This window comes from Excalfactoria chinensis, chromosome 2 (genome assembly GCF_039878825.1).
Source record: "Excalfactoria chinensis isolate bCotChi1 chromosome 2, bCotChi1.hap2, whole genome shotgun sequence".
In the NCBI taxonomy this organism is placed as follows: Eukaryota; Metazoa; Chordata; class Aves; order Galliformes; family Phasianidae; genus Excalfactoria; species Excalfactoria chinensis.
In genome coordinates this window covers 6,845,904-6,868,664 of record NC_092826.1, presented here as the reverse complement: position 1 = coordinate 6,868,664, position 22,761 = coordinate 6,845,904, and the positions used below count along the sequence as shown (strand labels likewise).

At 37.2% G+C, this 22,761-nt stretch overlaps 1 protein-coding gene across 2 annotated transcripts in view; it reads right to left on the bottom strand.

Moving 5' to 3' along the window:
* The window catches only part of ZFAT (zinc finger and AT-hook domain containing), a 75,404-nt gene that overhangs the window by 35,933 nt on the left and 16,710 nt on the right, over positions 1 to 22,761 (bottom strand). The window contains exons 3-7 of one of the 2 annotated variants that reach the window (XM_072328411.1): positions 21,148 to 21,405; positions 11,592 to 11,765; positions 8,740 to 8,890; positions 7,018 to 8,474; positions 5,609 to 5,841 (exon numbers count right to left, since the gene is read on the bottom strand). In XM_072328411.1, the coding sequence (XP_072184512.1) occupies positions 5,609 to 5,841; positions 7,018 to 8,474; positions 8,740 to 8,890; positions 11,592 to 11,765; positions 21,148 to 21,405 (2,273 nt within the window). The remainder of the gene's footprint in view (positions 1 to 5,608; positions 5,842 to 7,017; positions 8,475 to 8,739; positions 8,891 to 11,591; positions 11,766 to 21,147; positions 21,406 to 22,761) is intronic. The other variant, XM_072328412.1, reaches the window with a different exon arrangement.

Below are 22,761 nucleotides of genomic sequence, written 5' to 3'. Positions count from 1 at the left end.
GCACAACAATAATTCTGTCTGCACTGCCAGAACGTTGTCTGTGAGAAAAACTATGCTAAGGATGGGGGATAGCAGATCCTAGAGGATCAACACCTTGAGTAAAGTAAAGTATTTTACTAAGAATTGGGTAAGTCACCACTTCGAACCCCGAGAACTTCACATGGGAACAGCAGAGAACACCAGCTAGTTTATGGAGAAAGATTCAAGAAGCCTGTGCAATGCTTAGAAAGCGCCCTCAAGAAAAGAGCTGTTAATTGACAGAATTAGTATCTCTCAAACTATGTACCCTATTATCACTAAACCTGCTACAGAAGATTTTGGTCTTCTACATGAATGTGTTACCCAAAAGAAAATGGGTAAATTCATTCTCATTAAAATAAATCTTTAGACATATTTGTATCATTTCTTTTATTACCCTTTATGATGTAATTATGGTAACTTCTTGCAGTTACTCTTGAGGAGCAGCATTAAAGTACAGGCATCAAGAACGTATTTTTCCACATGCATGTGGAAAACAAAAATAAAACAAAATCAATAACGAATAAGATTTCTTCAAGTAGTGAGAAAGTTTTCTACACTAAGTTCTGTGGTAAATGATCTTCAAAAATTAGTCCTTTGTAGAGTAACGGGTTTCAGTTCTGAGCAGAGTCCCAAAAAAGATGCCCCCGCCACAGCTCTAGCACTCTGCTGATTGCCCTTCTCATAGGCAGTGATGGAGGCACTTTGAACGTCTTGCAATGAGGTTGTAGTAATGCCTTCATCACATTCTTAGCATGCAAGTTTTCCTCTGCTATGAATAGAAGTATTTATCCTGCACCGTATCAGACTGCCTGCCTCTTAGATGCCTTTGAGAAGCAAAGTATCAAGAAAGACAGATCTACCTTCGTTGGAAACCAGCTGCATAATCCAATCAACTACTTCAATCTTCCTGAGGCTTCCTTCATCCCCATATTAGCCAATTTGAGAACATACCAGAAACTTAAAATAATTCCAAAGTAAAGTTAGTTTTTCTGATTGAAAGTACTGCTCACATCCCACACATCAGGAATTAGTCAGGTTCATAAATATTTTAAGCAGTAAAAAATGTAGTCTACTATTATCACAGAATTTTCTTGGTTTCTGTTATCATTCATTATCAATTTGCAGAGGAATCACAGTGCCTTTATATATAAACAAGTTAAAACTGTGCTTAAGAAGGATTTCAATATCTATCTATAGTATAACATACAGGCCTTAAAGAGAATTTCGTTCCTCCGATGTATGTGTTTTGTGATAATTCAATAGGTAGCTGTACTAGTATATAGCCTTAAAAACAAAAATGAAGCTCTCTAGATATGCAGCACTTAAAAAAAATTAGATCACTATAAGTTCAATTATAAATCAAGCAATGCAAAACACAACCAACACTGCAAAACACCAAGAATGTAGCCAGCCTACTCTAACTCTAACTCATAAATAAAGAGGCATTCTGATGACGTGAGGATCTTACCCTATGAAAATACAGAGTAATGTGTGATGATGCTATACATCAATATAAATTCATGGACTATAACAGCAGTTCTGATGCTAATTTCAAAAGAGACTGTGTGGACTCCTGACTGCTTTGTAATTTGTTTTATTACCAGTGTAAAATTAAGACCACAGCCACTACAAAACCCATTCAATTCACACCATATTAGACTAATGTGATATAGAAATCAACACCCTCAGCTTCTTTATTAGCAGTGACAATATTTTATGAGCAGGAAATAAAACAAAGCTCCACTAAACATTGGTGCCATGGGCAAAATTAAACTTCTCATCTGCCCAAGGCCTCCCAGCTTGGCAGCCAGGTAAGTGTAGTTAGTACTCAGGCCAAATGGACTACACTGGCTTAAAAAATACTTTTCTGCCATTACCACTCCTCTTTCTTATAAAGCTTTTCTGAAGTTAATGGTCAGCAGAATATTTTCCTGATGCTGGATGAGCTGCTGAGGAGGGATGTTTAGCATCATTTCCTCCCTATACTGCAGTATCTGACTCTCCCCACTTTTCCTGCATTATTATATTGAAAAGAATACAAGATTTTACAGATGTGAAAGGCAATTTGTTAAGATGCTTCTACACTAAAAATAATATGTTCATGTCAGAGCAGCAAAATAAAGAATAAAACTAAAAAGAAAGGAGTGAAAATCAAAGTGCTGCACAGAAGCTGATGACTGAAGAAACAGACACATTACATAAGGTGTCTATGCTAGCATCACACTAAGTTTTATTGACTTAAAACCAAATCTAAACACTGCAAAGCAGAACATACAGTCCTAAAATGACCTTATCTGTATTTAATTCTCCCAAACACTGTTTTCTCTTTCCTTTTCAGTATTTAAATCTTCATGCATTTTGATAGTTTGGTACTTGAATGTTTTTCTTCTTTTTCTTCTTTCCATAGCTGATGCACTTATTCCTTTATGTGGAAGAAAACTTATGATGAAGCTACAAATGAATTTATGATGAGGCTTGCAAAGAATAAACACTGTCAAGCATCTTCCAGTGTTACTGCATCCTCAGATAGAATTCCTGGAGCTACAGCTGTAGAGAACATGCATTTGCAAGCCTTCTTCTAGTAAGGAATGAGCTACTCTGAACTCCTGTGCATCTGCCCTAATCTAAGTGTATTGCCAGCAGAAGTTCTGACTTTGTTAATTACAAATATATATATATATACATATATATATTGTTTAATAATGCAGAGTAATAGAGAGAGAACGCCTACTCCTACACCTACTCAAAACAACAAAAAATGAAATACTAACATAAAATATAAAATAGGGCTCCTGAGTTAAACTTGTAACAAGTGAAGAAGTGTAGAAATCCTCACCATGCTTGTCATGGTGCTCAAACTGAAATTGCTAAGATTCCTGAATTAAGCTGATGTCTCTATTAAAGTGCAACTTTGCTAAGCTGCTCTGATGAACCCAGACTCGTTACACACACATATGAAGGAAATTCCTTAAAAAATCGTAAAAGGCTAGACAGACTTTATTACAGCATCACCACATGATAAGCAACTGCATGCAATACTTCCTATGCATTTTTCATCAAATAACTACTTAGAAAAATAAGTGGACATCTGAAACTTCTTATTGAAGCCAGTACCAAGAAAGAAAGCCATTTTCCAACTGAGTGGCCAGTCATACCCTTGGTTACTTATTTCTCTGTCCAATACCTTGCATTCTTGACTACACAGTGGCAAACATCCCAGATGTAGAAGTATCACAGCCAGATCAGTAATGTGAAAATGACACTCCTCAGGAGAGGGAAATGAGCAACAAGAGCACAAGTATCTCACTTGTGACTCAAAGCTCTAATGACGATATTATTAAGGTTAGCAGCATAATGGAATTTCTAAGCATCCTTCCAAATAACCATTTTTTGCATCCAGTAATGTACATGAAGTACGTGTAGTCACCAAAGTACAGGTAGGTGTTCTGGATCTAAACGCCAACTCTGGAGCAGAACTCCAGGTTTGCTTATCTTGGAGTATCACTTATAGGTTTATAATAATTTCAGACACAAACTTCTCTCTGATGTTTATCAGTACAGAGAAAATGATGGGTACTATATGAGTGCTTTTTAATAATCATTATTTATCCTGTTCACCAAATAAGACGGGAATCCAGCTGAAAAGCAGCCAGGAACAACCTAATGAAATACGTGCATTTGTATAAGGAACTGAGATTTTCATCTTGGCTATCACTGGGGAACTTTTAACATTAATATTTATTAAGTATTAATTTTGCAAATGAAAACCAACATTAAAGTAGCTTTCTGTATTTGTCTGTGCCTACTTTTCTTGAAGTACTGTATTTTGGATGAGCAGCCCTGTTTACTGAAGGCATGCATTAAGTAAATACATCAAGCAGCAGGCAAAAGGCCCAATAAGAGCACTGCCAAGGTTAGTTACTGAGTAAATGCTAATAAATGATTTTTTCCATTCATTTAAATACTCAAATAGATTCTGCAGTAAGCACCACTAAGCATAATTTTGAAAGAGCTCATTTTCACAATGTTTTTAATTATGAGATGCATTTTCTCAGTTCCATTTAGTGTCATGAAAATGATCCTCCTGGTGGGAGATGTCAGATATTTATTGCACTTGAAAAAATAAAAGCAGAAGAACACAGAAGTGTAATTTTGGGCTCTTTTTTCAAAGTAGCCTCAGATATCATTTACACAGATTTTTTCCCATCAGGTGCACAGTATAAACTTAATAAACACAAAAGCAGCCTAAAAAATATCTGCCTCATGAGTTTTTCATATAACTCATAATAAGTTCAGATTGATTAAAATATCAGCAATATTGTGGGATAAAGAGGACAATAAACCTTTCTTATGTCATCTGCGGTTTGTTTGGTTGTTTGTGGCTTGTTTGTTGGTTTTTCTGGTTGTTGGTTTTTAAAACTGACCTGCAGTTCCAAGTAATCAGAGTAAAAATACCTTTAGAACAACTTCAGTTGTTGAAAACATTCACCAAGAGCCTACCTGCAAAATGCAGAAGATGACCTGAAAACATTAGGCTGATGTGTAAACACCTTTTTGAAGCAGTTATGCTACTTTAGTAGCAAGAAATTGTCCACATCTGGGGAAAAATTACCACAAGTCCTTCATTCAAACATTACATTTTACTTAAAAAAAGTGGAACGCACTTAATCATGGCAGTTTAAGCAAGTTGTGATGTTATTTTCTCACATGATTAGGAGTAACATGCCTGTAAGTGGTGCATTCTACATTATTCATGTGATAATGTTCAATCAGAGAAATATCACCAAGCAGTGCTTTAGAGAAAGAGGGTTCCCAGTCCAGTATGCAGTAAGCAGACCTGTTCTACCTCTTCTAATGCAAAAAAGCAACTGCAGTAGACATTCAGGGCTGGAAGGTTTACCGATTAAGATGGGAAACTTTAAGATGAGAACTCTTATCTTTGTAACAATTAAAGAAAATTGTGATTGGTCAAACAGATGGGCTGCAACTAGTTAGGGCTATTGCGAAACAATATTAATAAAAAAGTTTTTCAGCAATTTAAACTTGTCTATATATTTAAGAGAGAAATAAATATTCATTTTGCCACAATCATCTCTCTGAAAAGGAAGGGATTCAACTTGAAGGAATGAAGTAAACAACAATATCAGACATCGCTTCAGTCTTTCAAGACTCAAAGAACCTGAGAATACCAGGAAAACTGAAGGGTGGAAGTGGACACCCACAAACGCAATGGAAGATACAATAAGAGTGACCAAACTCAGTGAAGTGGTGGAGTCACCACCCCTGGTGGTTTTCAAGGAAAGGGTAGATGTGGCACTGAGGGACATGGCTTAGTGGGCATGTTGGCGATGGCTGGACGAAATTATCTTAGTGGTCTTCTCCAACCAGAATGATTCTATGATTCTAAATATATGCGTCCTTTAGCTCTTGTAACAAGATCATCTAAGATATCTCAGGCAGACACAAGTGCTCATGTGCTGAGGTTAGAGCTCTATCTTCAAGCATTGCCACATGATTCCAAACACCAAGGAGATGACACTGAATTCAGATAAACATACTACGTGGCTTGTTACTTTTGGCTACTTACCAGCTCGGAGTGAACTTTAAGATGTGTCTGGAGCCTGTATTTATCTGGAGTAGAGTAGTCACAATGTTCTGTAGGACACTTCAGCGAAATATTGCTGTGTTTTTGAATGATGTGACGCTTAAGGCAGTTTTTGGTGATGGAAGAGTAACTGCAGTAGGAGCAATAATATAAATGTTCTCGAGTGTGCGTACGAACATGCATGTCGTAATGCACTTGGTACCAAAATAACTTGCCTGAAAATCAAATCAGACACAGAGAAAGTGATTTCTAAGCAACTGTTAATGAACATTCCAATGCATACACAATTTTCTTTTACGACATAGCATTAAATTGTGTCCCCTCTGGCTGCAACAACAACAACAACTTATCTTAAAGAGTCTACTAACAAAAATATTTTCAGGAACACTTTTGTCTAAAAGGGTTGTGCGCATGTCCTCAAATAGCTTAACAAGTGCAACTACATTACCTATAAATGATCTTCTTGCTAATGAGGAAGTCTTTTATATCTCTTCTCCTATACAAAGACTCTGAATCTAGCTGTTCAGTAGAAGAGATTGTCAGAAATGTTTTTGGTTACTTCCTTTCATGTTATTCTTTCCTAAAAGTTCTTTTGATACAATGGCACCAATAAAAAGAAAAATGCATACAAATAAAACGTATGTTACGGTGTTTAAAAATTACAATACAAGAAACAAAAACTCCTTAACCTTCTCAAAAAGGAAGACTGTAAGAATCCTGACTATTTTACTCCAGCTGTGTCAGCCAAAAAATTTGCAGTGGGGATAAATGGGGATGCACAGTCTTTGTTAAATATAAAAATCCATTAAAATCAGAACAGTGCTGACCTTAAAGCACATAATGAAAATTTTCATTGTCAGAGAAAATAGTTCTAAAATACATCATGCATCCATTGTACATAATTTGTATGACTGTACATCTTCCCATGCTTTACAACAAAGACTGAATTTTACACTAAGACAATAATGAAGCTTAAGTGCCAAAGCACAGACTGGCTAATGCTAATCATGGACAGCTATGTCTGTTCTGCTTGGCCACAGTGAAAGTTCTGAGGTAGGATAAGGCAGACAGGCAAAAAGAATCCGCCCAGTTCTATCAGACTTCAGACTAACAGAAAATTGACCAGGGCAAAGCTCTGCTTTACTACATACCACAACTGTTTTATGAGGGGATTTGAATCACTTCATTTTGTTTAGACAGCCCAGGGTAAACTACCCTGAACTCCACCGTCCATACTGAACTAAAAAATACTGAGGCAAAGATAGACAAATTTAGCAAAAACTGTAGACCAGAGAAGTAGAAAAGATATGGCCCATAACATTAAAAAAAAAAAAAAAACAACAACAAAACAAAGAAAAAAAAACAACCCACATCTTTATACTGCTTCTTACCACAATATTCACATTCCAAATCTCCATAAACCTTCCTTATCCTCTCACACAACTCAGTGTTCATTTGTCTCTTCTGTAAGCTATCCAAGATCTGCATAAAGGCAACAGCTCCACTCCGATTATCTGATTTATCTGTATTGGAAGAGGCTGTCTGTGGACTGATGGCAGCATTAGCATCTGTTGCTAGCAAAGGGTCAGTTGTTCCCGTTGAGTTCTGAACTGATGGATTGCTTGCTTCTGACTCACTAGAAGGAACAGACTGATATTTCTCTTCAGAAACTGAAAGATCCTCAGTCACTGCATTGTTTTGACTCACATTTAAACTTTCATCCTCCGAGAGCAAAACCTGAATTTCTTCACCCTTTTCATTTAATGAACTGCAGTGATTAGATTCCTCTCCGTTTGCAGCAGAATCTTTTAACTTATCAGGAGCAGAGGTGCCATTTTTCAGTAGAAAGCAATCTGACATTACACGGGATTTAATGTTTGTGTCTGTTGATGCCCCACATACAGTCTCTCTAACGTTCTCTTCAAGAGGATTTTCAGATTCTAAGGAAGGACCGGTATTTGTTTTGAAGTCACCATTATGCTGATCATTATTGCTCACATCTGCAGCTATCGATTCATCTGTGCAAGGAGATGGTGTGTTAACAGCATTAGTACTCATGATAGTCAATTCATCTGCAGTTTGCGCTAGCTGTTCACCAAGTGCTTCTGGCTGTATATCACCTCCCGGCTCAAGCAGGCAGAAACTCTGATTGATGGAACTGTTAAAAACCGAAGTTTCCTGCAAATCTGCATGTACTTCTTTGATATGAGCACGGAGTCTTACAGAACTGACAAATTTCATCAGGCACACAGAACACACATAGACAAATGGATGTTTGCGAACGTGAAGCTCGAGAGCTTGGTATTTAGTGGCTCCGTGACCACAGAGCTCACAAGCAAAGGGTCTTTCATCACCGTGGACAAGCATGTGACGGTCTCGATCGAGTTCATTTTTAAATTTGCGTTCACAAATATGGCAGTCATAAAGAAGCTGCCTTTTGCCCTCTCGTGTCATCAAACGAAGCTCGTCAAAAACATCTTTCACCTTCTTATCTTGAAGGTCATGCGTTTCCTTGATATGCTTGATCAGATTTTTAATATCCGAGTATTGCTTATTGCAGAAGCGACAATGCTGCTTAATTTTCTTGTGAACTCTTTCAATATGGACTCTGAGATGACCTTTGCTGAGACACGTGAATGTACAATAGTCACAGCTAAATTTCTCCCCTGTATGTTTCCGCATGTGAACATTCAGGTTGGCTTTGATTGCACTGGCATAATTGCAGTATGAACACTTGTATGGTTTTTCATTTGTATGAATCCTCAAATGTGCTTGGAGGGAGTGTTTAAATTTGAACACCTTGTTGCAGTATTCACACGTAAAGATCTTCAGCTGAGTTGGACCCAACCTAAAAGGAAACAAAAATAGCTGTATCTTAAAATATTGAAACTTGGTGTCAAACATTTCATAGATATCCATAGCAGACACAAATAATTACCTTTATTTATTATAAAGAGATACTCTTTGTTAGTTTTATAAATTCCACAACCTATGCACAGAGTATTTTTAGCTGTTCCTTTATTGAGAAGGCTCAGAAAATATGAATGCAAAGCTTCCCCAATATTTTAATAAAAATGAAATATTTTGTATGAACATAAATACTTCAAAATTACCTGCTAGATTTCATTGTCTGTTCATATGGAGTCTGTTGAATTGCATATTCTTGATATCCTCTTCGTTGTGATAGGTCTTGAAACGCTGTTTCTGGAGTAGCTGGTTCACTTTCTTGGGGAGCGGCCTCAACTGGAACAATTAGTGTGGCTCCTAAAAGAAAGAACAAAAAAATGTTTGTTAAAAACATTTGACTAAATTCTGCATTATCTATAATACATGAGTGTAAATCATCGAATGCTTCAGGTTGGAAGGGACATTTAACAATCATCTACTTCCAATCCCACTTCCATTACACCAAGTTGCCCAAAGCCCCATCCAACTTGGCTGTGAACACTTCCAGGGATGGGCCATACACAGTTTCTCTGGGAAACCTGTTTCAGTTCCTCGCCACCTTCATAGGAAAGAATTTCTGCCTCATGACTAATCTAAATATATCTTTTTTAAAAATGTGTCCTACTGCTGCACTGCCTGATAAATAAAACATTAAACTCAGCAATCATTAGTTCAACTCTTTCAGTTTCTATTTTTAAATTCATAAGCATATAATGACAGGTACATGTGCATAGAATGATGGGTACAATTCCAGAAGATATCCGTACTTACGCCAAGCATCTGCTTAAATTACATGACAGAATTATTAGATTTGCAGAATTAGAGAAGTGCCTGATGCTTGATATGGGATGATGAGATCCCATTTCCAACTACACCCACCTTTAAAAAAAACAAGTTTTCACAACTCAGTTTTAATTTTTCAGTTTCTGTCTCACAATACTACTGAAAACTTCAACTGAGCTGCTGAGTCAGTTCCACAAATGGGGCTGGGGAAAAAGACACTGTTCTGTCTATATTTGAAAGTCTGGACATGATTTCCTTGAACAAATTTTTATTGCTTGTTTTTTGGGACCTACTGCCATCCACTCAGAACAAAAAGGACACATGCTGTGTGCACACATAAGTCTCCATTAAAAGCAGAAGTAAAAGGCCTTTGCTTAATGCAAAAAAGATCAGATATTATCCCACAGAGCTTTCACTAAAAGAGGCAAAAATAAACACATTTTGAGATGTGATTGAGATTGTTTCACTAAGTCTTCTTTCTCTTTTTTTTCTTTTTCTTATGGGCCTCCACCTGGACATAAAACCACTGACCACAAACATAACCAAAGTGTTAAAATGCTAAAAATATCTTCTACGTTTTCAGTATTTGTAAATTCTGTATAACAATTCATAACTGCTGTAATAGCAATTACTTCTTTATTGTCTATGTTCTACCTGGGACCTTCCAAATTAGTAAGATTACTGTCAATCAAATAAATGAAAAGATATTCAAAAACAGCTGCAAATCCACATCTGACTGCCACTCTCTTCAACCCTTTTGAATGAAACCTACTGTGCTCAAACTGCTCCCAGGTTAAAGTTATTTTTAATGTTCCGAGTAATTTAAAAATCATAAAAAGAAGAAAACAGAAATTTCATGTTTGAATAATAAATTACCGGGATGTAATTAAGGCAACAAACATCCCTAAATATTCATTTCCTTTCTATCTTCACATGCTTTGTACATTATTTTTATTGTCTGTATTTACCTCAGTAGGCTACCTAAGAAAATGGGGATAGTGTCTTGATAGCACGATCTGTTGTGTCTTTTCTCTTGAAAATCTTGAAAAAATTGTTTACTAAATAACAGAAAGGTAGAGTTCTCAAAGATAAAAATTGTTACAATGCTCATAAAATTTAGCACCTGGATAGAGAAGACCCAAATTACAGCTCTTTGGCAAGTGTTCGTGTATAAATCCAGTAACCAACACCTACCTAAGTCCCTTAACCAACCACCACATGTTCATCTTTGGACAAAGCAACAGAAGACATAAAAGGGAGCCTTCCACGTTGCAGTGAGAGGAATGGGGCCAGGATGGAAGGAAAAGCTGAATGCAGTGGGAAAGATGCAAAATAGCTGGCAGAGACAATGGGGAAAAGGAGTGCTCAGCAACAGACAGGAAAGAGTTTAAGGTCACATCCAACAAAAGGATCAGGACTGCGGTTAGTGAAAATCCAGGTATTTTCCAACCCACAAGATTAAAATGAATAAACACATTGTAATTGTTCTGAGATCTGTAAGCAAAACAACTATTCAGAACTGTTTGCAACAGTGAAGAGGACAAAAAGCTACAAAGCTGATGCACAAAAAAAAATTGCACAAAACTACTAGAGGCATTTTGTCACTCAAGTAAGGACCAGGCTTATATCAACAGGCAAATACAAGTTTAAGTTTGAAATTATTTCAAAATCCATCAATGCAAAGGTTCTACACAAAGTTACAGATGAAGAATCTTTAACTATTGAACAGAAACTCTATTTGTTTTTGAAATATATTTATCGTTTTTCTATCAATCTATTTGTAAATGCAAGTATTAAGTTCTATATACACTAAGCTGTTCGTGTTTTCATAATCAAATTTATATTTATCATAAATATTCTCAAGAGTCAAGAGCTGAAATAAAGATATGACCACAGAAAAATACTTTTTTTTTTCCTTGTTCAATGCTATTTTCCCTTTCTCCTTTAAAACCCCTCATAGACTCAACTCATGCTATTGCAGATAAATATGTTCAGGTCCACAAAGTCCTTTCCCAGCATTTCTGTCACTGATAAAGAAGTGTAACAGTAGCTCTAAAATGACCCAGCTGCCAGACACAAAGATCAAAATTACGTATCAAAATGACCAAATAACCGAATACTTGATGATTCAGACAGCACATACCCTAAGCATTTCAGTCTTAGACCAATTACTCTTGTTTACAGTGTCAACATGAACAGAAACAACTTTGATTAACTAATTGGTGGTTCTGAATACCTGGAATAGCTTCATGGGCTGTCAAAACCACACTTATTATAGTATTTTTAGCTCCTGGAACCTGTTCATGCTCCTTAGTTGATGGAGTTTTCTCTATTTTCTGTACTCTGGGCCTCTTTGGAATTTTTTCTCGCTCATCTTCCTTCCTGTCAAGGTCAACGTCAGAATCATTACCTACAGAACAAACATCAAAGAGAATATATATATAACTTCATGCAAAAGAATTACAGGTAATAGTCATGAATGCTACAGAAAAGTTAGAAGAAAATGAACACTGCTATAGAAAATACTGTGCGTTATTTAAACAAGTTGTGCTGCATGAATCCCCAAAGGGATTTTTTTTCTCCTTTCATTAACAAAAACAGTGTGACACTTATACAAATAAAGAAAGTAGAAAAAAAGAACAAATAACAAAAATTAAGACTCCCCGATACAGTTCTGTTCCTAAATTATCTTAATATTATTGTGGATTTTTGTGCAAATTCTACAAACCTGGAACAATCTCTAATGATTTAATCATTAAAGAACAGATTATTTTTCTCCTTGAAGTCATGTCCCAGTGACTTCAGGATTATTTATCCTTGTACTTGATTCACTACCCATCATATCTCATGGAAAATGTTCCAACAATCTCTTTGGATTAGGCTTTTTCCACTGACCATTACAATGAATCAACAGACAGAAACATACTTCTCTTTTTCAGTGTTTAACACTGAGGTACAAAACAGTTTATTTGGTTCAGTCTGACTCTTGAGTTGTAGCTTTGCCTTTTGAAGGCCTGCTCTTTTAAATGATGCCCTATCTTCTGCTGTTCAGAACACCTCTGTATTCTTAACTGGATAACTTTTGGACCTGCTGCCTAGAAAGCCACAATGTCAACAAAACACTCATCTGAGATAACACATAAATAATCAGCTCAATTCTTTCTTGAAGCTCTTTCTCCTTAAAGCAAACGCGGAATTCCTTACTGAAATTTGTTTCTGAAAGTGCTTATAAATGAAGAATTAGAATTTTAAAAAAGAGTGCTTCGAGTTTATACTCAAAACATTCTTTGTATTAGATGAAGTGGTTGACAATACAGGCTAGAGAAACTCTGGTGGCAAATTAGGGCATTATGCAAATATTCCAGATGTAATGAGTAAGGAATGCTCAACACCGACTGAAGAAAGAAAATTATAAATGAACCCAATGAATTTCTGAAGGTTTTTTGTTGTTTTTTTTTTTTTTCCTGAATCTAAAGCAGCTGACACAACGTCCAGAGTATTCTGTGTATATTCATAAAGGGCTGTAAATGCTTACTGAGATAAAGAAACAATAGATAAAAATAAAGCAATAACAGCACAAGCTGTAGTGTGTTGAGTTGTTTATAACATATAAACAGCAAAAGCAGTGCCATGACGTGCTACATGGAAATGGCTGTGTTTTCATTTCAGTAATATTTTGTTATCTGTTCATACTCAGCTGAGTTTCTGGTTCCAAAACCATGGGAAACAAGAAGCTGAAGACAATAGGCAATTCTTTTTAAAACATAAGAAAGGAGTGGGAACGAGCACAAACCAAGGCAGCATTCCTTGCAGTGTAACTAGCACTTGGCTAATTTGCAATTCCTCTAACTAAATGCAAAACTAGAAGAAAAACAAAGTATGTGGGAGTTCGTTTAGAATGCATTAGAAAAATACATCTATATATCGCTCCCCTCAACAATTTTTCACTGTAGATTTCAATGGTTCTGGAAATTATTACTGCTTTATAAGCACAAAGAGTCTCATTATGTCCACATTTACTTCCTTAGAAGAGTTGTATGTAATTTATTGATCGATACTGAAACTGAGTAATTCTAACAGCAACATTTCACTGCCATACTTCTAAAGGATATGTGAATATAAAGATATATCCCCATTCTGGCAGACACCACTCATGCAGTGGGACGAAGGATGTGTGGCAGCTTACTAACAGCGTATTTTTCCCATGTTTCCTTCATGGAACAGCCTCCCATACTTTACTGCCAACAATAGATATTTACAAATTTCACAGCAGGAGTGGATCACAAATATCTGATCTCCTCCATAGTGGAAAAGAATACATCAGCATGTAAGCTGCCTCTTAAGAAGTTGATTGAGTTGATTACACTATCACATTACTGTCAGTAATTTAGTGAAAATTTAAGAAAAGACTGATTTGCTGTGCCTGAGAACAAAAGACATTCTGCATGTGTAGCTAACAAAAATCCACAACTACTGACTGAAGCACAAGATGTGATTATAACAACAGAAAATTCCCCGTTTTGCTTAGGGTAGTATACGAAACAATGGTAGGAATGTGATTCCAAGCACCCTACCCCCAGCTCTTCTAACCATTAAAAAGTAAGAATCTGTTTAATGACAGAATAACAAGAGAGACCAGGAGACTTTTGGGGCTGATCACTTCATGTTTAACTCATAACTCTACAAATTTTAGAATAATGGGATTTTTTATTTTATTTTTTTCTTAATAAAAGTTAGGAAGAGAAGGACAGAGCTGAGTCAGTTGAGCGACAGAGTTGACTCAGTTGAGTTTGTGGGTTCATTGACACTAATGAAAACTGCTGTTACAACTTTAACAAGCTTAACAAATATTACTTGCTGTTTTTCTTTCCTAATTATGTCTCTATTAGGCAGAGCAGTTTGCTAATTGATTCAGTTTGACCAAGGGTCAATGAGGAAAACAGATCTATTATAATACATATAACTGACTATAACTCCCAGCCTGCAAAACAAACTCCAGAAATTTATTAAGAAGCAATTTTTACATAATACATAATAAAGACAAAGCTGGTAAATACTTCAAGCAACGATTTGCATCTCAGCTTCCACCTTTGAGCTGAGTAAAATCTATTAACAGGACTAGAATCGGCTCGCGCATAGGTGCTTGGAAGGCATTTAGTGCTGTGCAGACTACTGTAACACAGAAAACCTGGCACAGAGATTTGTCCAAAAGCAGTAAGAGAGAAAATTCAACTGATTTATCTATCATACATCTTGAACTAGTGTTCAATATCTGTATGAACACTCAAGTGATACATGCACAGCACAAAGCTCTCCTCCCTACATAAGGTCAAGTTCTGGTACCTAACTTTAAAATCCACTCACTAATCCATACTGAGGTCTACTCTCCCTCCTTCTGGGAGGAACAAGCATCATCCAGAAGCTGTCTGTTGGTAAGGAGCTGGGGCTGCAAGCATGACCAATGCATTTTTGTAAAAGCACAACTATGTTGCATTCTGTGTGTAACCTGAAAGAGAGCATAAAAATATACAACTACCCTCCATCAAATCACCAGATCAAAACCATCTTACCTCCTACTGACAGCTGCTTTCTTCCGGAACACTCTATGCATAATAAAAACCAAACCAAACCAAAACAAAATCACCTGAACTAGAAGGTCGTTTAGGAAAAGAACAGCGGGAAACAAAAGCATGTTTTTATTAAAAAGATGAGCTTCAGCTTTGACTACAGGGCACTGCCTTTCCATTACACAGGATAGCTTTCTATCTGAGTAATTTAGATATCTTCCTTAAGAAAATTATTGCATTGTTCCCACTAGAGATTAGAGTCAAACTAAGTACTTTTATCTTTCAGGAACGGGACAATTCACCTGCTACTATTCTTATTGCATTAAAAAAACATTCCACCAGTGATTTTGAGATGATTTAGGAACAAATGAAGTATATGCAACTCAGAGTAGCTAAACAAAGTTTCTCCAAACCATGAGAGTCTTCGCTTGCTCATAAACAGATTCATTTAGATAAACTGCCTCACTTTGCATCTCCCTCGCTAAGCAGTCAGCTCAGCACTTTGACAGCTGGCACTCTGACTCAACAGACTAATAGACTGACCTTCCTTATCTAGTGGCAGGCATGCTAAATTCCAGCTGTGTTTGTGCAAGAAACATAATGCAGCGCCTGAATCTTCTAACAGCTTTAAGGAGCAGTCATGTCTGTGCTGATGAGGACAACTGTCAACCCTGCATGAACCAACAGTTTCAAAGTTCTGCTGAACCAGGCTGTTCATCTGTCCTTTGCTTCTGTTTAAGTCCTTAATTGAGAGTATTGCTCCCTGCTTTCATAATTGGACTACATTTCACAGGCACAGTAACGCATCCCTAATTGGCATGTTTTTAAACTACTCTTCATTCAAATTATTGTTTTTCTTCCTTGAACACACTGATATTTCACAGCAGCAAGAGTAGAGTAGCCAGTCAAAATGAATGTAATTGTTTCTCTTGCAGACTGCCACACTACTTGCAAAGAGAATTCATGTAAATGAGAATCCAGTTGATGTTAAAGAAGTTTTAAACTAAAGCTAAAGGGTCATTTTTAAGAATTCTGAAGGCTCCAGATCTCTATGACTCTCTTGAAAACGTCTAAAAGAATATCTAGACTGTTGCAATGAAATCTGATGAACAACCAGAAGTTAATTTTAAGAAATGAGATGCACTTACAAAGCCTGTTATACTGTTCCAGCTTAAGGATAACTTCTTAAGTTGCCCGAGCACAGTTTTTGATTTAAATTGCCTTGAACTGCTGCAAGCTTCTCTGTATTGACACAGGCAACTCTTTAATCAAAACTAAAAATCCTTTTAGGTAGTGCAAAGTATTTAGTCCAGAGAAAAGAAGAGGGTTGTCCACTGCTGCAAACTATCTTCCATCCAAATCCCATTTCCCAGACATCAAACATCCACTCTTATCCAGAGATTCACATATGCTGCAGAGTGGAAAGGGGAGGCTGGTTATATTAATCGCATGTTCTCTTGTTTTCTCAGAACAAGTGAGTGCAGAGACAGGTGCTGGGGAACTGATCCAATTCAGAAGTCAAAATCCCCAGGCTCATCCCATCTCAGTGCAGGCGCTCTAGCATATCCTTTTCATTCACCTGTTCAGAAACATTTCTCAACACATCCAGCTTTGTCTCAGGACAAAACGAATGGATGGTATCTCCTGTCAACCCATTAACAAGAAACTCCAATTTAGTTTAACCAAACAAAAACAAAAATAAGTGTTTACATAACTGCTTAAAATCATAGCAACTTTCTTTGGCAGATAAACCCTCTGTTAAATAAAGTTTACTGAGTATATATATGGGGTGTTTGTAGAAGCTGGACAGGGCTCTGAGGAACCTGATGTCATTGTTCATTGCAGGGAAGCTGGACTAGATGACCTTAAAAATCCCTCCCACCTGTAACAACTCTATGATTCCAAGGTGAAGGCAATCATTATGTTCCAAGGGAGCATATTAGCTGCACATGGGAATTCAGCAACCAGTAAGGCTTGATGACTCCTGAAAAAGGAGAAGGACCATCTCAGTGAGAAACCGATCTCAGAGAAATCAATGTGAGCTGCTGATCACAGGAGCAAAGAACAGCAGAAGTCAATTACATCTATCAATTATTTCTCAGACCAACAGATATTGTTGTTTCAATACAGTTTTACTGTCATTTATCCATTGCAACTTTAAACCTCCAATATGGTGTTTCATTACTTCCCTTAGGGGTCTATAAAAAAGACCAATATATTTTATTATTTGCAAAACTTTCCTGATAGTTAATCTTCAGTTCAATACACGTATTATGTTCCTCTCGGTAAAGAATATCACACAGAATATCAATATATAGCATCTCAATATTTTAGTATATTTTAGCACTAGCTAAAAGACTAGTACGTCAACAGCATTATTTTGGTCATATATCAAAAGTGCAGCAATTATGAGTTGCTATGAAGAAAACTAACTCCATCCCAGCCAAATCCAGTACAAAGTGAAAACTTAATTTATTATTAATAATATATCCAGATATCAGATATCCATACACTGATAAACTCTGCGAGAAATGAAAAACACGATAGATGGAAACAGTAGAAAAAAATCCTAGAAGCAGTGGAGAAACAAAAGCAATTTGAAGTCAGAAAGGCAAAAGCTTAACTGGAGAAAAAGGGTGGAGAAGGAACCCACATGCATTAGGCAAGAGGATAAAGAATACAGAACTTGCTGTCAAAGGTCTTTACTATTTTTGGCCATCTATTCTAACCACTGTGTCAGAAAAAAGAAAGGGTATTTTAAGTGGATGGTTCAAAGAGCCTCAACAAAATTCTCCATCCATCTCTATGAACATCAGCAACAGAGAAATGTCATTGAGTCAGAAGTTTCAGTACTGCTTTTCTCATGTACACTAAAATGTGAAACTTCAAGAAGTTTTTGTCTCATTGATAGTTTACTCTAGAAACTGTTGACATCAACCACGTCGACTCAAGTAACTGTAATATTTCTTGAACATTTTAAACAAAAAAAACACACACAAAATAAATATTTTTCTGCCACTGCCTAAATCAAAGATGCTTCTGAACACTGCTTGTACTTCTACTTCTTCATCTCAAAACAGGGGCAGCAGAGTTGCTGGGAAGAATGATATAACTGACCAGACACATATGCAATTTCCATATTATCTAGTCTGTCTGTTACTTAAGGCTCCTAATAGAAAAGAATAATCTGAAAGCAATCATGAGCCAGCAGTGTGCCCTCGTGGCCAAAAAGGCCAATGGCATTCTGGGGTGCATTAAAAAGAGCGTGGCCAGCAGGTCGAGAGAGGTGATCCTCCCTCTCTATTCTGCTCTGGTAAGGTCTCATCTGGAATACTGTGTCCGGTTCTGGGCTCCCCAGTACAAAAAAGACAGGGATCTCTTGGAAAGAGTCCAGCAGAGGGCCACAAAATGGTGAAGGGACTGGAGCATCTCCTCTATGAAGAAAGGCTAAGTGAACTGGGTCTGTTTGGCCTTGAGAAAAGAAGACTGAGAGGGGACCTGATCCAGGTCTATAATATCTGAGGTATGAGGGGCAAACTGGCGAGTCCAGACTCTTTTCAGCAGTGTGTGGAGACAGGACAAGGGGAAATGGACAGGAATTGGAGCATAGGAAGTTCCGCACGAATGTGTGTAAGAACTTCTTTACAGTGAGGGTGACAGAGCACTGGAACAGGCTGCCCAGGGGGTTGTGGAGGCTCCTTCTCTGGAGATATTCAAGACCCGCCTGGATGCCGACCTATGCAACCTGGTGTAGGGAACCTGCTTTGGCAGGGGGGTTGGACTCAATGACCTCTGGAGGTCCCTTCCAACCCCTACAATTCTGTGATTATGTGATTCCAAAAGCTGCAAGTTTAGAGAACATATTCTCTGAGTTGGTAAAACAATAAAGCTATGATAAATTATTACAGGTATAGATCATATTGTTTTTGTCCACTCACCAAAAAGCTTTGAGCTACTCAATCTAACCACATTTTCTCAAAGGATAATAACAAAGCACATACTACTTTTATCTACAAATTCTAAAATTGAAAAGTTATTCCAAAACAGTTCCTACATAGAAGTGAGAGGTGTGAAGCTCTCCCATGATGGGATAACTCACAGTAGATGGCTGAAGACGGAACTGGCCAGATGTAATCCAAACAATTATTCCTTCACATTAAAAAATGGTCCTCAACACCTTCATGGTTTGCCACCTAAGTATGAAACTTTGGGCTGGAGGCATTTCATCTGCACTAGACACAAACAACTACAAGCCCTCGCTATTTGCTGTTCAAGAATGACATGTTTTTCCTTGACTAGTTTGCTTTTGCCAGAAAGTAAATAGAAAACATTCAATTCACAAAAAAAATGAGGCTGTTTTATTTTTTAAAAGAAAAGACTAAGCAATTAACTTTGAAAAACCTGCCAATGTGTTTTGTAGCAAAACAGATCCAGATAAGATTTAGCAGCTCTAATGAGCTAACAGATCTAGCGCAGTTAATTTGAGCTGATACTCTCTTATTTTAAAAGGGCATTCAGAAAAGGCAACATTGACAAAATGATGCAAATGTTAACACTGTACCTAGCACATACAAACAGCAAAGGGCACAGACATTCGCGTTCTCAGAGATGAGACTGCTGGAATGCATGTCTCTATGTGTATCATAAAAATCCTACCTATGATGACAGGAAAAAAAGCAAACCAAAACAAAACAAACAAGCAGGTAAGAGTTTCTGTGCTGTCAACATATTCCAAGCTCATTTTAATTAAATTAATCATCGCCACAGGGGTTGAAAAATACAACTCACTGGAAGCAAAATGCGGTCACGCTCACCGTGTATCATAATGATAGAGTGGACACAAAACAGTAATAGAAAAATGGGGGAAAAAAAAGCAATGGCAAATACTGCCTGTATGAGGATCAACAAACAAAGCAATATGCAATGCATGTTAAGCAATGCAGCTAAAGAAGAAAAATTAAGGCTGAATTGTTGGAAGGTCACAGCCAGAAGGTTGTTGTCAACAGCCCTATGTTCAGGTGGAAGCCAGTCACAAGCGGTGTCCCCCAGAAGTCTTTCTTGGACCGAGTACACTTAAAAATCAATATCAAAAACATACACACTGGGATCAACTGTACTCTCAGCAAGTTTCTTGAAGACACCAAGATGAACTGCAGTTGATATAACAGAAGGAAGGGATGCAAGAAGGATATGGAGCTGTTGAAGTAAGTCCAGAAGAGAGCCGCAAAGAGAAACAGAGGGTTGGAGCACCTCCCCTATGAAGAAAGGTTGAAGAAGTTTGATTTAGCTGAGAAGTATTGGTGATGGTTGGACTGGATGATCTTTTAGGTCTTTTCCAACCTTGATAATTCTGTGATTTTGTGAAGTTGAGCTTGTTTAGCTTGGAGAAGAGAAGGCTCTGGGGACACCTTACTGTGGCCTTCCAGTACTTGAAGTGAGCTTAAAAGCAGAAGACAACATGTCCTGACAGTGAAAAGATAAGGAGGAATGGCTTTAAACTACATGAGGGGAGATTTTGTTTAGATGTTAGGAAGAAATTTTTAACTCAGAGGGTGGCGAGGTGATGAAACATGTTGCCAAGAGAAGTAAGTTGTGGATGCCCCATCCTGGTAGGCACTCAAGGCCAGGCTGGATGAGGTGCTGGGAAGCCTGATAGTGTATGGCAACCCTGTCCAATGCAGGCTGGAACCAGATGACTGTTATGGTCCCCTCCAACCTAAGCCATTCTATGACTCTATGATACAAACATTTTTGTAAAATAGAAGAGCTGAGCTTTGCATTACCTTTTATACAGTATAGCAAGCCATCCTGAAAGGCATTACTTTTGTGTATCACAGGAATAGAACAGAATTCAGGTTTCCCAAGTGAAATGACAGAAACATTTTTATGGAATCACACCTCTTCATCTATGCATGACACTGACCTGTGTTGCTATATCAGTTCCTACTAGAAGACCACAGTCCTCCGCGCAAAACAGTTTCTTGTGCAAAATAAGCATTTTAGTGAATCTAAGACTACTAATATAATAAGCCTTTGGTACTTTTGAAAGAAAAAAAGAGAAATGTCTAACTTCGTTCTCAGTTTTGTTTCATCATGCTTTTTACATGACAAGAAACAATCCATTTCCTTCAACTGAAAATCAGCATTAATGACTAGGAGCAAATAATCACGGTTATAAGATCAAAAAACATTGGTTTTGTATCTTTTCATTGGGTATTTTCTTACCTCCACCTCCTTCTTCTGCTTCATTCAAAACAATAATGCAGATATGTTTCCTCAGCTGACGCATGTTAGAGAACTTCCTATTGCATTTCCTACACTCCAAGCTGCCTGGTGAGACTTCAGCCACTTCTGGTCCTTCTTCTGTCACAGGCTGAGCTTCTTCATTCAGAACAGGATAATGTTCTGCAACATCTTCATCCACACATAACTTCTTAGTAGATCCTTTTGGCCTGCCCCTTTTCTTCTTCACTGCGAGAAGCTCTAGAGAAAAAAATAGAAATAAAAAGGAAGTTAAGAGTTAAAAACAATGTGCAATCTCATAGGGTTACTCTAGAACCTTTGAAAAAGAGCAATATTAAATGAAGGTTCAGAGACTCTACACCTAAAGCTTAAAAAAAAAAAAAAAAAAAAAAACCAAAAAAACCCCACAAAATGAAACAAACAAAAAAAAGGTTATTTTCACACAAATTTCCTTTTAAGAAATGACATTTGTTGGCATTTCTGCTAGCCACAAAGCAATAATGTTACTGAGATTGACAGATATCAGAGTACTACAATTTTACAGAAATCACACTGCAAGCATGCTTTTAGATTACTGAATAACTGTATCAGCATGCATATTTTACAGAATTGCTCTACCGTGCTCTGACACTCCATTAAAAATATTTCCTTTTAATTTAAATCACTCTCAAATAAATTGCTTAAGCATTTGAGGTGCATTCAGAGAAAAGAACTTTATCTTTCAAAACCAAAACTTCATTTTTCTTTTAATAGCATGAGCCAATTACATTCTAACTCAGGGCCAGGTTGGATGGGGCTTTGAGCACCCTGACCTAATGGAAGACGTCCTGGCCCATGGCAAGGAGGTGGAACCAGATGGTCTTTAAGATCCTTCGCAGCTCCAACCACTCTGTGATTCTGTGAGCCTGTAATTCCCACTATTCCTTATTAACACTCTCTAGCTTCATGCTCCTGTCTCTCACTTTGGACTGTTCTGATCACTCCTTCATAGTTACTTCAAAAGCAACTCTGCTTTCAGGCTCTCACAGACATAAAGAGTGACAGACCAGCGTGAAACTTCTAATTAATGAAAGCCAAAACTAAGAGAGGAGGAATTTTCCAGACAGTGTCCAGGTTCTTTTCAGAAATTTCATCCTAGACATCAATTACTCTGGTGTAATTGTTTATACTCTTTATCTTTCTTGTTAATCTCCAGGACTTCTTGTACTCTATGCTGTGCTGTACGAGGAATTATCTGACTGTTACTGTATGTATTTTAATTACTTTGTATCTGCTCTTCTGCAAGAAACTCAGTTCATCAAGAGCAAAGCATGCTAGCTTTTTCAAACATGTATTTGCTTCCGAGCAGGCATCTGGTGAAATATCAGATCTATTTCTGCACAGTTTTGAGAAAGAAAAACTAGTGTGCATCTAGCAGGGTTTGTCTGATGTATATAGAGGAACAGGAAGGAGCCAAGCTTCTGCCAGACTTTTAGCATTCATTTTATCAAATATTAGACACCTATGCTCTTTAATATTGAATGAATATAGAAAGTGCTCTCCAGAATGCACTTCAGATCATCTAAGGCATGAATTGAATACGCTCTGATTCCCAGG